The 15011-nt window shown below is 43.6% G+C and overlaps 1 protein-coding gene across 1 annotated transcript; it reads left to right on the top strand.

Moving 5' to 3' along the window:
* Positions 1-7685: 7685 nt before the first annotated feature.
* On the top strand, positions 7686-12363 carry nrn1a (neuritin 1a; the record flags this gene model as incomplete). Its single annotated transcript, XM_084460870.1, has 3 exons — positions 7686-7740; positions 10797-10941; positions 12135-12363. 3 exons carry the CDS (start codon positions 7686-7688, stop codon positions 12361-12363), a joined length of 429 nt encoding a protein of 142 aa, XP_084316996.1.
* Between the last annotated feature and the right edge of the window lie 2648 nt (positions 12364-15011).

The following is a 15011-nucleotide window of genomic DNA, read 5'->3' as shown; positions in this document are numbered from 1 at the left end:
TCTCTCTCTCTCTCTCTCTCTCTCTCTCTCTCTATATATATATATATATATATATATAGGCTATATATATATATATATATATATATTTAAGTATGATTCAGTTACACCAAACTGCGAGTTTAGAGTTTTGACAGAATCCATGATTTAGATCTTGAATAATACATCAATACAGTGAATGTCAGTATTGGTATGCATACACACACACAAACACACACACACACACACACACACACACACACACACACACACACACACACACACACACACACATACTTCTAGTCCCAGTCCTAGATTAAAACACATATTAAACCCAGTCCTAGATTAACACAGATTAAACCCTGATCTAGATGAATACACTGATCAGCTCTAGTCCTAGATTAAAAATGGCTTTTGATGAAAGATCTTCATTGAGGATTCCTTACAGACTAAAATTAGGACTAATAATCTGTGGAAATCTATCCAGTACACAACAAACCATAGAGCACTGTCAGCAACAAAAACACAATCATACGGACACATACCTGGATTGCATTTATGTAATTCGATGAAAAAAAAAGTAAGTACGTCATTACACTTAGAATTAGAATGCAACACAATCTTGTTAAAACCAAAGTTCTGCCGTCAGGTGGGGACTGAGCGCTGCGTAGAGAGCAGTAAAGGTCGTAGGTCACCTGGAGTAGAGATAGTTGTAGCTCACCTGGAGTAGAGATAGTTGTAGCTCACCTGGAGTAGAGATAGTTGTAGCTCACCTGGAGTAGAGATGGTTGTAGGTCACCTGGAGTAGAGATGGGTCTCAGGTAGAGATGCTGCTGGAGTCACAGAGTCACACCAACGATGCAGCTCAGCCTATCAACCATGGGGTTATATAGGCCTGCTCGTTCCTCATTCACACACACACACACGCACACACACACACACACACACACACACACACACACACACACGCACATCCTCTAAGGGGAAGTGAAACTGCTGAATATCTCGTTTTCTCTGAGGTGGTTTTGACCTTGACCTAAACCATCATACAGTAATTAAAAAGGCTGTGGAATCATTTTAGTTCTGTACCATCAGTCTGGGTATTGTCAATCACTTGGTGTACACATTACATTACATTACATTACATTAAAGTCATTTAGCTGACGCTTTTATCCAGAGTGACTTACAATAATTGCATTTAACGTAGGAAAAACCAATGCACTACTAGTTGCCAGAACTCACAAGTGCATCTCCTTTCTAAAACAAGTGACTAAGAGCATAATCTAGTGCTGAAGGCAAAGTGCAATAGCAATAGTAATCTAAAATACAATAGGTGCTTAAGAGGGAGAAGAGGGATAGTGTGCTGAGCAGTTTAGACCTCCCGTTCAGGGTGAAGCTCCTCTCTCAACAAGGCCTCTCTGTCTCTATCCATCTCATCCCAGACTCATGAGGGTCCTACCCACCATTCACACAGACGCTTCATCTAACAGTCCTCTACCTCCTCATCTCCTATTCATCTCATCCCAGACTCATGAGGGTCCTACCCACCATTCACACAGACGCTTCATCTAACAGTCCTCTACCTCCTCATCTCCTATTCATCTCATCCCAGACTCATGAGGGTCCTACCCACCATTCACACACACTCTCTGGACGCTTCATCTACCAGTCCTCTACCTCCTCCTCCCCAGTGCAGCCTGTCAACATGACTACAGCAGGGTGGTGTCTGGTTATGGTGACCTGGGGAAGCTTCTCATTGCAGAAGATTCCTCGCTGGGTCATGGAGACCTGCTAAGACAGACAAAAACAACAGAGGCTTGCAGGTTTTGCACATTTTACATGGCTCAATAAAGAAGTAAAGTTCCTTTTGGAAACTACAGTAAATTGGTTCTATCTGACCGTAAAGGGGTTCTACTGTATTTGTAAACTTTATTTAGATTGTTTCCCTACAGGGACAAATTATTCTATGTGACACTCTTTTTTCTGAGAGGAGGCACACAGTACAGAGTAGAGACACAGAATATTATAATTTGACAGATTATAATTTGACAGTGTAATATAACATAATGAAATCTTTATGACAAGATCAAATTGTACCACTGTAGTTGAGGTCAAGGAAATTATTCATGACACGGCTAGAAAAGCATTTGACAGTGTAATAACACTTAATTACATTTTAATGACTAGTCCAAATTGTACCACTGTAGCTGAGGTCAAGGGAAATATTCATGACATGATTATAATGGTCCCATGGCAGCCAATGTCAAACTCAAACAAATACATGTAATGTTAGTCCATAAAGTTAATAATTGTATAAATAAAGTTTAATAAAGTTTGATAATTAGACCTGCTATGTCAGAGTAGAGGCACAGAGAGAATACAGACACATGGTAAAGACAGAGAGAGGTCTAGCAATACAACTTTACAGGTATCAGACAATTTTGCAACAGGATTGATAATTTTGCGGTCTGTACCCAGACATATTGGCCATACACCCATATATACAGGAAGCCCATATTAGGGTACTGGTAGTTGTTCTATTCAGGGGACCTGTCCTGTTGCATCTGGATCTAAAACATCCTAGGTAACACTTTATTTGAAGGAGTGTGCATTAGACTGACATGATGCTGTCATAATGCTGTCATGTCACTGAAGAATCTTTATGCATGTTTATGACTGCTGACATTTAAGTGTCATCCAGTCAATTATGTAAATTTTTATGCAAAGTTGACATTGTTTGAGATTTCTTTGTTAGGACCATTTTATTAATTCACCAAGACGATATAGCCTGTCATAAACCTGACATACAGTAGCAGACCTAATTATCAAACCTAGCTTTATGGGGTAACATTACATTTAGCGGTATGTTGTTGGGTTTGACATTGCCTGTCATGGGACTATTATAATCATAAGTGGTAGAGGGACCAGCACTCACAAATTCCAAAGAATGGATGCTTTATTGCTTCACAGCAACATACTAGACAGGCAGGGCGAACCTTTCAGCCTTACGGCTATCTTCAGCGTGGGAAACGGGAAGTGTGTTCACATACATAAGACAAACGTAATCAAAGTTGAATATGTGCAGGTGTGACCCAGGTAATTGGGTGTGTCCAGACTGGCTAAGTTCTCCACAGAGGCCTGCATAAAATAATGGAATGCAATAATATATATATAAAAACAGAAATATTATATATAAACAGAGAAAGAGAGAAACTGGGCTGAATAAACTGGCCTATCACTTAGACCCATACACAAAATAATAAGGAGATGACTAACAAGTGGTCATTGTCATACTGGACCCGCCATGTCGGCTCCCCACCGATGTGCCTCAAATGTCTGGACTGCCTCCACAGCACAAAGTACCATGCAGTGGATGCAACCAGACAAGCAGAGCACACGGATAGGGAACACACATAAACGGCCCAAAGACACTGCAAAAAACATAGAACAAACATTACAAAAAACACACCCCAATAGCAGTTCCTCATTTAATCCTTTAGGGGACTCAGTTTGCAATGAGTGAATCCAGTAACATTCTTGTTGTAAAAGTTTACGCTCTCTATCGCCCCCTCTCTTCAGTGGTGGAATAACCTGTATTCCTTGAAACCTCAATGTGCATACTTCATGACGAACTGAGTTGAAATGTCTAGCAATGGGTGACTTTTTGTCCTTGTTTTTCATATTTGATTCATGTTCTGTGATTCTTATTTTTAATTCTCTAGTAGTTTTCCCTACATAGCAAAGCCCACACGGGCATTTCAAAAGGTAAACAACAAATGTACTTCTACAGGTGATCAGGTGCTTGATGTGAATAGGTTTTCCAGTGTGTGGATGTGAAATGTGGCTTCCTTTAATCATGGCATTGCAGTGTATACAGTTGCTACAAGGGAAGTTGCCAACAGGTGGGTCTGACAGGAAGTGTCGTGGTGGTGTGTAAGTGTCTGCCTTTACTGCCTTTACTAGGGAGTCCCTTAGGTTTATGACTCTATTCTGACTATTATAATCATGTCATGAATATTTTCCTTGACCTCAACTACAAGTACAGTGGTACAATTTGGACTAGTCATTAAAATGTAATTAAATGTTATTACACTTGGCCTGCTAGGTCCCGTTTATGACTGGTTATGTTGTCTTGGTTAATGTCAAGTTGTCATAACAAAGACATCTTATGTTGTCACATTATATGGACCTCTGAGCTGTCTTTAATAAAGTTTCTACTCTTGGTTAATGTCAAGTTGTCATAACAACGACATTGACATGTTATGTTGTCTTGGTTAATGTCAAGTTGTCATAACAAATACATTGACATGTTATGTCGGCTTGGTTAGTTGTCATAACAAAGACATCGAAAACTATGTCAAATTTGCATTAAAAATGACATAATTGACCGAATGATACTTACTGTAATGACACCATTCATGAAGATTCCTGAATCAGATTCATGTCAGTCTTATTCACACCCCTTCAAAGAATCCCCTCGAGAGGTTTGTAACGTGGGCCTGTATTCACAAAACCTCTCAAAGTATAAGACTGCTGATCTGCCATCAGCTCCCCTCAATCTTATTCACTGTGATGTAAAAGGCTGATGATGTCTTTAACTGTTTTGAGGTGAGGCCAATTCAAGCCTTGGCTGAACACTCGAGTTGTATTCTATTTTGTGCTTTTCTAACTGGGGCCTGGATCAGCAGTCTGAGACAGAGTCCCTGTGAAACGCCTGCCCTCCCGCCATCATTTATGACTGACTGGATCTCCCACTCTTCGGGCTCATCAATACAGAGGCAGTGCTTAGTGGGCTGTCAGCGTTTCTGCTGCCTTGTTTCTGCTGATGTCTGGTGTTTACTCCGGTAAATATGGATATGCACTGACCGGCTACTATCAGTCCCCGGGTCACTTTGACACCGAGCCAGTGCCGTTATGAGGAAACCGCTCTCTCATCTCACTTCCTGATTTATCTCCTCAGATGAAGTAGCCTATAATACGTTAGAGTAGCTATCATAGTAGCCTATATGATAACTGCAGTAGTTATAGTACCTGATCTGACATGTCGTCTAGTGATACAGACGTATGTGAACTACACACACACACACACACACACACGCACACACACACACACACACACACACTCACACACACACCTGCTAAACGTGGCACTTCCCACCCCCCATATATGTCAGACACTGTGGATGGTGTGTGTGTGTGTGTGTGTGCGTGTGTGTGTGTGTGTGTGTGTGTGTGTGTGTGTGTGTGTGTGAGAGAGAGAGTGTGAGCTGTCCATTAAAACAGATACAGTAGATGTGTGATGTCCACATCAGGTCCAAAACCATATTCCACAGATTCTGATCTTATAAACTATCCTGGACATAAGGACACTGATTGTGGACTAGAACACATTTAAAAACAATGATTCAGATCACCACGTGTTGCAGCCTCTTGTGCAACTAGTAGTTTCAATTCAATGTGGACACGAGCAGACTGTATGACCTAAATGTTGTAGTTGCAAGCACCCACCACCAAACGGCGACAAGCCCTCAGATTATGAATGGAAACGAGCAACACTGCAGTCAGGCCTTGCCCACCACACGAAACCAGCCCCTCATTGAGGAATTTACTTCAAGTGGTGACGTCTTTCTTCGCCTTAACTGTATCGTGAGAGAACCGTTGTGGAACATTCCAGCCGTTTTTACAAATTGGGATTGGGGAGGGCGAAGACCATTAGCCTGCAGGTGTCTGGTGTCTGCAGGCCTACGTGGGGCGCATACGGCCTGCGCGTGCGTCCATAGCGCTCAACTGTGTCCATAGTGAAATCAGAAGAAATACTAATTTAGGCTACTTATACGCTATTTTATATTAGGAGAGTTTAATCTCTATATGATGACTGAAGGTGGTTGGGAAAGTGTATGGGAAAAGCCTCGTTATCAACAAGGTCAAAATCGACCATCGTTCTGATCACGGACGTCCAGACACCGGTCAGAGGAACAGCATTCACGGCTGGAGCTACCGTGCTTTCTATACGGTCTCCGGTCATTAAGATTAAACGCTTTTCGGCGCCGTCTCCGGTCTATCCGTTCCAAATGAACTGTCGGGGGACCCAATTACTCAGCAGTTGGGTGTACACGCTCGGCGCGGCTGAGACGAGAGCGTGTGTGTGTGTGTGTGTGTGTGTGTGTGTGTGTGCGCGCGCGCGTGTCTGTGTGGGGGGAGCCCTGCTCCCGAAGCCGCTGTCCACCTTTCTCATTGTAGGAGGAATTTCCTTCAACACGCCTCGGGAGCACGTTTTATATTCCGGTGGATGCTTCGCGGGTCTGGCACCCGGAGAAGTTCAACTCAATGGCTCGCTACAAATTGGGCTGACGTCAGCGAAGGATGGAGAGGGCAAGATTCTTATGTCTTTTTAGGGAAATAAAAATATGGCATTCTAGCGTTATCCATTATACGATCAATTTATACTTTAGATAGACGCTCGACCCGTCTCTCTCTCTCTCTCTCTCTCTCTCTCACACACACACACACACATGCACATACACACTCACACACACACACACACACACACACACACACACACACACACACACACACACACACACACACCTCTTAAGACACATTGTGACTCTCAATGAGTGTGAAATGATTGAAGGCTTTCGTCACAGAGGACATTTAATGTCGAGGAAAGGGAAATGAATGTTCTCATCTTTACGAGATATGAAGAAAAAAAAAAAACTAGGCAATGCGCACTGCTCAGGCGGGCGAATAGCCTACAGGCGAGAGTGCCGAGGAGGACTATAAAATTTGCATAGAGCAAAATGAATCATCAATCGGACTACGAACAATAGGCCTACAATCGAATAAACATCGTTGGTTTTCAGTGAACGGACGCTGGGTATATGCCCTCCTCCACAACACGTCCCACTCGAAAGCTCTGTCAAGAGATATTGCATTCTCTATTCTATTGCATTCAGTCGTTCGCCTTCAACATCATGATGGCTATACGCAAGGTCAAAGATTAGACCGTGGGATTCATAGAATCGATTGATGAACGATATGTCTAATAGACTTTGGGCAGTGGGCTATAAATTGACGCTAAAACAATATCCATTCGTATTCCGTTGTCTGGTTTTATACGTTTAAAAAAAACACCCCATTTATTCCGTTTAATCATGCCCGAACAATAATGTGGCCTAAATGGACTCGAGATTAAACGGCCACTACGGAGTCCTCGAGCCCTCACCTCTCCAGACACGAGCTGTTGGTGTGGTCCTAGGCGTTCACGTGCACCAGTGACCCAGATGCGGGTATCACCGCAGTAGTTCTAATGACTGTCGGTACGGGAAGAGGGGGAGGAGGGGAGAGGAGGAGGAGGATATAGGAGGAGGGGGGAGACTAGCCCTGTCTAGCAAATGAGAAAATGGAGAGAGGGGGAGTCCAACAGTCACTTTTACGTCAAGCATGGTATGTGGGCGTGAAAGAGAGAGAGGGGGGGAGAGAGGAGAGAAAAAAACGAGGCATCACTGCCCTCACTTTACGGGGTGCACCATTTCACTCCTCTCCGCCCGGCCGTGCGCGTAAAAAGGCAACGGGAGCACAAAAAGACGGTGCCCGGTGCAGGAATCTCTCTGGAAGTTGATGGCTATGTGTGACACTCAGACTCCTCCGTCGTTTTTCCGTCCAAGTTTTTAAGATCTCCACACGCCAATGGTTGTACCACACGTAGGATGGGATTAACCCGCTCCGGCAGATGCATCTCACTGCTTCTAGCTGTCCACCTGGGTGAGATACTCTCTATATGCGCTCCTGGGGGATGGAGGACTTTATATTCTATTCTGTTCATTCTTTTAGATTATTTTTCACTTTTTAATGCAATGTCCCGAATATGATTCTAAAAATCCTCAAGGCATTTGGGGTGTATCAAATTATAGGGTATTTAATAATTTAAACAAAAAAGAGACGTGGGCTATATATACTAATGTCGAATAAACTAGTTTTCACAGACTATCTTTGCATCGTAGCTCTCTGGCTACGGTAGCGTCTCCAGCCGAGCCTGGAACGGGTTTCATTAACCGTGTTGCCTATTGCGTGACACTGCGTGATACCGTAGCATCGTTTCTATTTTGGTATACGAAGGATGAGAAATATCATCCAACATTAGGCATAATTGCCAGATTACACCAATCCTGAATGCATCTCTGAAAAGAGTGGCAATTAATTTAATAGGCTATTTTAATATAAAATGTATATACAGATATGGATATAGTATTGTTTTTCGTTTATATCGCATAACATTGGTGCTACGGGCAGGGAGGCTACAGACCGCCGGGATCAGCTGCTGTTGCTGCTGCTAGTGGCTGGGGAATTTTTAATAATTTAAACCTCAGCAGCCGGATAGGCAGCCTATTGTAGGCTAGAAGGAAAATCAGTGCTGATTCGATTAAATTCAGATTTCTGGATCTAAAAGTAACATAATAAATGGAAGGTGAAATTCTTAGGAATTACTGATGCTTTTGTTGATCTATTCATCGTGTTCTACTATAGCCTACATTGCAACAATGCAACATCCCCACACAAGAATAATCAGACAAATAAACCATATCGAATAAAGGTTATATTATTGTCAAAATGTTTGAATATGAGTAGCCTAGCCTATATTTGAGAAATATTCATTTTATAACTGAATGGGGAAAAAAACATTCGATGCTCATTTTCAACAAACGAATTTATCGTCATTTTCCATAGAGTATTTTAAGACTCGGTGTCATTTTCTGCGGTGTTAAAATGTATTATGGTTCTTGCTTTATTATTTGCTTTTTAGTTACAGTGCAATATAAAACTAGGCTATAGGCTATCTGATGAAATATGATGTAGCCTAAGCACAGTTCTAAAACGGTAGCTTTTGATGGTCGTAAAGGCTAATTCTCTCTTTGGATTTAACATGGTGTTGACTGAAGTGTCTACTTCCGTAGAGGTATCTGTATCTCTTGCCCATTTGTCCAACACCGTTCTCTTCTAAGGGTAAAATGCATTTGGGGCGGACAGACTGGTGGGTTCTTGTCTCGTGTAGCCTATAGGCGAGTGGGTGTGCCTGCTGTATCAGCTTGATGTAGACTATAGGCTACTGTAGGCTACAGTAGCAGTATATCCACTGCGGGCTGGGCAGAAGGTATGGATGTGTGTGTAACACGTGTACTGACGGACTCTCCACGGAGCTGTCCTCATTTCACTCATTAGGAGAAATCTACCCTGGAGGACGAATATGGGCAGGGATTCGATAGAATCTTAGGCTAGTGTTTTCTTTTTCTCAACCGGTGATGATTTTTGAGTGTGTGTGAAATTAATGAGTGAAACACTACATTTGAACGGTTGTTTTATGAATCAAATGGAATTAAAGTGTCCTAGTTGTATTCATAAATAGCCCACTTGATTGTTTTTATATGGCAGGAATCATTGACACATGCCTCTAATTGCAGTTTTTTGTGGCACCTCATTTGTATCGATTCAGGCACAACACGTTTAGAACAATTCCCTTATTTCTTTTGCTGTGATTTTGCAATGAAGGCGATGGTTGCCTACCATATAGCAGGTCGTCCCTGCAAAGCAATGGCTCATGTACACTGAGGGATTTCCCCTCGAGACCCCATTCAAGCCTCTATGCCTCAGTGCTCGAGTCGCTTGTAAAGAAGAGGAATTCTAAATTCGAACATCCATCCATCCCGTTTTCCCTTTTTACGTTTTCTTTTTTCGGCAGTGACCTTGCCAGAGTTTATGACTAAATCCCGCATTCTTTAGTGGGTTACAGAGAGAGCGGTGCTTGCTGGACGCATGATGGATGTAAACCAGGGGCTTTAATCTACGTTCATAACCTTGGCCATCTAAAATACATGCTTTAGGATGTGCATTCTCTATTCAACGTTGGCTGTGAGGTTCATCTTATCTCTATAATTCACGCAATCTAACGGAAACCAGTCTACCAGTGCATGCCATCTGATTCTGCCCTGTCGGGATAACCAACCGTGTATCACACACGGTGCTTGGTTCTGTAACCGATCGACCGACCGGGCAGCACATGGAATTGTAACAACTGATCAATTGAGCGAATCTCCTGCTTAACGAACCGTGGCTCCTCGGTGCACCCCACTCAAGCAAGCTCGAGACTGGGCTCTTGGAGGTCATAGAGGCGCGACCGTTAACAAGCCTGTCATTTTCTCTATCCAATTAATTATATAAGACACGAGGCGACTACGCCCACTAATGGGTCTGAATATACCACATTCACCAACACTACAATTTAGGATTACCATAGGACTACGCCCCCCCCCCTCTCTCTCTCTCTCTCTCTCTCTCTCTCACACACACACACACACACACACACACACACACACACACACACACGCACACACACACGATCTCTCTAAAAATGCCATGCAGAGAGATGGGACACACCCCCTATTCCACGCTCGTGGTCCTGAGGAGAGGCGCGCGCATTACCTCATCCTTCTTTTTCCACGCATTCTCGTGGCGCATCGAAATATGGGCTGGCTTCACGCCCACCTGCAAGACACTACTGAACGAGCTATGTAGGCTGTGAGCTATATGTAATGTGTTTAACAACTATTTCATATTTTTTTATTATGTAATTTCCATTTGAGCGGTTGAATCCAACCAACTGAACGAGTAAGCCCATCGGAATCAAATCAAATCACCAGCTAAAAACCTTGCATTAAATAATTATACTATAGTTTAACATCGAATAATTAAGACGAAATAGGCGTCTTTTGTGCAGTCACCTTCTGGGCAATGATTTCCTATTGTCCCCTCTCCTCTCCTCCCAGCTTATCTGCTCCAGGCGGTGAGAGCGACGGGGAAATGTGATACGGTGTTCAAGGGCTTCTCCAACTGCCTGCTGCAACTGGGGGACAACATGGCGAGCTACCCGCAAGACCTGGAGGAGAAGGAGAACCTACAAACCATCTGCAGGTAAATTAAGTAGGCCCCCTCTATTTCTGTGTGTGTCTCTCTCTCTCTCTCTCTCTCTACCCCCTCTCTCTCTAAAAACGGATCGCCCCCAACGGAGTAGGCCTACCTTATTTCTTTAATTATTTTCTCACCCTCCAAGAAATTTGGATCTCACCCATCCCCCACCAAAATGGAAATATTTCAGCCCCTTCTTCCAAAAAGGGAAAATATCACCCCTCGAAACACTGAATATTTAATCACCCCCGGAACCTCTGCATTGGAAAAACTAACGAGGAAAAAAAGGGGTGGGGGGGCATACCGAGAACTGGAGTGCGCCAGATGGCACGAGGGCCCCCAGTTTAATTCGACAGCTCCATCACAGTCTCGAGCTGCGGCAGCAGGAGGAGCGCGTTAATACGCCCAGGTTCCCCGCGCCCCCCCCCCCCACTCTCACTCACACACACGCACACACACACCCGTTAATTGCAATGAGATATACCACCGACAAGGCGCGGTTCAGGGGTCAACATCAATAGCCCAGATTGGATTAGATACGGAGTCAGGTCCATGGGGGGACCACGGACACGCGCCAGGGTGCTCCATGCATGCGCTGTAGAATATTGTTGAGTGACGAGCTTCTTGCCTCTGCCCCGCCCCCTTCTGCCCCTGCCTCTCTCAGCCCCCCCCCCCCCAGAGAGACTGGCGATGTGAAAGGTGTCAGAATGAGGGGGAGAAGAACATGCGTGAACTAGACTTTGGCTTGGCTTGTTGTAAGACGTGTGTGTCTGGCTTGTGTGTGTGAAAGACGTAGGGAGAGAGAGGGAGTGAGAGAGAGAGAGAGAAGGAGAGGGAGAGAGAGAGGGAGAGAAGGAGGGAGGGGAGGGAGAGAGAGGGGGCGGAGATAGGAAGGAGGATGGGCTTGGATGCAGGCTAACCACGTGTTATATGAGAGGTTCTGTCTCAGAGTACAGGGGGTATTATGGACGTGCAGCTCTCAGTTAAGACATGGCTACTTCAGTTGTGAAAAATGATAACCGGACATGATTTTTCACATACAAAAGAAAACGACCTGATCACAATATTTATCATTAGGCTAGCCTAGGACTACTTTATTGTTATCTTCATCCAACAACATTCTGCTTCTATGAAGAGGGTTTAGCTTATAACGCACTAACCTAACACCTGTCTCCTTGCCTCTCCACCATGGACTGCAGATACTGGGACGACTTCCACTCCTGCGCCACCACCGCGCTGGCTGACTGCCAAGAGGGAGCGACAGACCTTTGGGAGAAGCTGAAAAAGGAGTCCAGAAACCTGGAGTTCCGCGGCAGCTTGTTTGAACTCTGTGCAGGCGGTAACGGGGCGCCCAAATCCACCGCTCCATACAGCCTCACCCTGCTCCTAACGGCACTTTCCGCCCTAGTGACTTGGTTGGCATTTTAGGAGAAGAAAAAACATAGAAAAAAAGAAGTAGCCTACACACGGCAAAAAAAAAGAAGAAGAAAAAAACAACAAAGAAAACGAGTGCTAGCTATCAACACAAAAGAATACAACAAGAATATAACAAGACGTTCGAATTCATCTCTACACTCAATGGATTTATATACTTCTCCGGGGGAAGGTGGCCCGATTTTGCCAGAGACATTGGCAAGCCGTCTTCAGGGAGCGGCGCGCGCTCCGCCATATTCGTCTGACCTCTGGGTCAAATACATTAAATATTTAGCAGGTGTTGAAATGCTGATGAAATTTTGATGGTTCTCCACCAGGGCTACAATCGTTGAATTAGGCTACATAGCATTAAAGTCACTGATGAATAATTCATACAGTAGGCCTAGACAGCGCTGGTGCAAGCTGCTCATACAGTAGGCTAGGCTATACAGTAGGGTAATAACGCGGTATAATGCTTAGCTCAACGAAATCAGCAAAGACAGAATGGTAGTTAGCCCAGGCCCTCCAACGTCTTTTAAGGTCTACTACTTTTGACTAGCCTATCCGTTATTTATTTATTTGCCAAATTTATAAGGTCTAGCCAAGTATAAATGGACGGGTGCTTGATGAGCTGATGTTTGTACTTTCATACAATATAGCGCTTACCCATCACCCTAGATAAGAGTAGAGTATATTATGATAGTGGTAACAGAAAAAGATGATTCAGGAGTGACTTCGGTCATTCGATGGAATGTGATCCGAAAACCATGGCAATACGATGACCTCAACGTGGTCGGTGAGGTTGGACCAGTGGCTGGAGAGTGATATGACTGTTGCCATTCTATCTTAAAGCATAATAACTACACGCCCCTCCGTGAAGACTTAACTCCACACTGGCCTACATGACCCCCCCCCCCCGACACACACAGTAGCACGATAATACTAAGAACGCTGAAACTTAGGCTAATATCTGGATGACAACGTGAGTTTTTGCTAGCTTTATTTAATGTTGCCAAGGCACCGACCATGTTCCACTGCCTTCAGAGATGTGTTTGAGATTCTGTTTGATTGTCCGTTTGTTTGTTCGTTCCCTGGGATGTTGCATATAAAAACCTGACTATTCCAAATCATCTAAGAAAAACAAGAGATTATGATGTAGCCTATATCAAATGATTTTAAGAAAAGATAGATACTTTATCCCAAACAGTTTTAAAAACAGATTGATTATTATACAGGTATATTGAAAATCCAATTGCTAAAATGATAAAGAATATTAAATAAAATGGTTAATGTTTGAAAATAAGTGTGTGGCTTTGATTTTAACAACGGACTTTAAAATAGATTTATTTTAATAACGAATGTGGAAAATATTAGCCTATTCCAGTAACCTTCAGGTGCCTGTAGGCCTATAGTTGGCTACATGTGCATGCGTGGTGTGTTTGCAGGTGCACGTGCAGGAGTCTCGAGGTGTTGGTCTCATCAGGAAGGCGCGGGCCAGTCATTCACTTACCCGATAACATAGGCAGGTCTCCATAACCCTCCGCCTCCACAAACACACACCCGCATGCACGCACATGCACGCACACATAGCCTACATACACACACTATTGAATGCTGGCGCCTTGCTTTATTATTAATAAGGGTGAGCCCCTCTACCACGGGATCAGCATCCAGTCACTTCATATTGATCTGAGAGCTGCATCAGCTTTGTGTATCTTGATCTGGGAGAAACCATTCCATTTTAAAATCAGCCGTTAGAAAAAAAATGTTAGTAGGCTATTTGTTAGTAGGCCTAGGTTAGACTTTGCCTGTCTACTTAGGATAGTCTAATTTGTTAGGCCCTAATTGGCTTCACAGCGGCTCACGGCACGGCCGTATAAAAGAAGGAATGGAAAAAGACCTCACAAAAAATATAGCTATAGCCTACATTTTTTTGTCGAAATTAACGTTGGCCTACATTGGAGGCAGCGTCTGGATTTCCTCCAGGCCCATGGACCTCGTAACTGCTGAGATGAAAAAACGTGTAAGGCCAACGAAACATTTGGAAACGAATGTTGCTCACAGATTTCGTCAAACTGCAGCTCATTTACGTGCCCTCTGGTTCCTTCGGGGGAAAGGCAGATTTGATTTGGAATGCCTGCATAATATGTCTAATATGGCTGTCTCTTTCTTTCTTTCTTTCTTTCTTTCTTTCTTTCTTTCTTTCTTTCTTTCTTTCTTTCTTTCTTTCTTTCCAAGAAAAATAACTACACGCGTTTGTTCTGTCATGCTTTCTGTCTTGGATCATTTCTCATGTGTGCCAGAAATATTACACACATTGAGGCTGTGTAGTGTACGATAATAATAGGCATATGCCCTTTTCTTCTTTCGAAAATAGGTTTTGGAATTAGGTCTATAGGCCTAACCTACGCTCTCTTCGATATTTCACCGTTTTCTATTTCTATTCGGAAGGCTAACGACAGTACCACAGAAACTAGACCAAAACAAAACACGGGGTGATTGAGACGCGCTATTATCGTCTATAAAATAGGTCGAGCTTTCTTGTGAACACCTCATTAAAAATGTATGCTGCTCCAGCGATTCCCTCGAGATCCATTCCCAGAGCTTTCACCGGTCAAGGAGTAACACTCAGACAGACGGGCCGTGGTTGGTGCCAGCTAGCT

Source organism: Borostomias antarcticus, assembly GCF_949987555.1.
Source record: "Borostomias antarcticus genome assembly, chromosome: 2".
Classification (NCBI taxonomy): domain Eukaryota; kingdom Metazoa; phylum Chordata; class Actinopteri; order Stomiiformes; family Stomiidae; genus Borostomias; species Borostomias antarcticus.
This window is presented reverse-complemented; position numbering and strand designations above follow the sequence as displayed.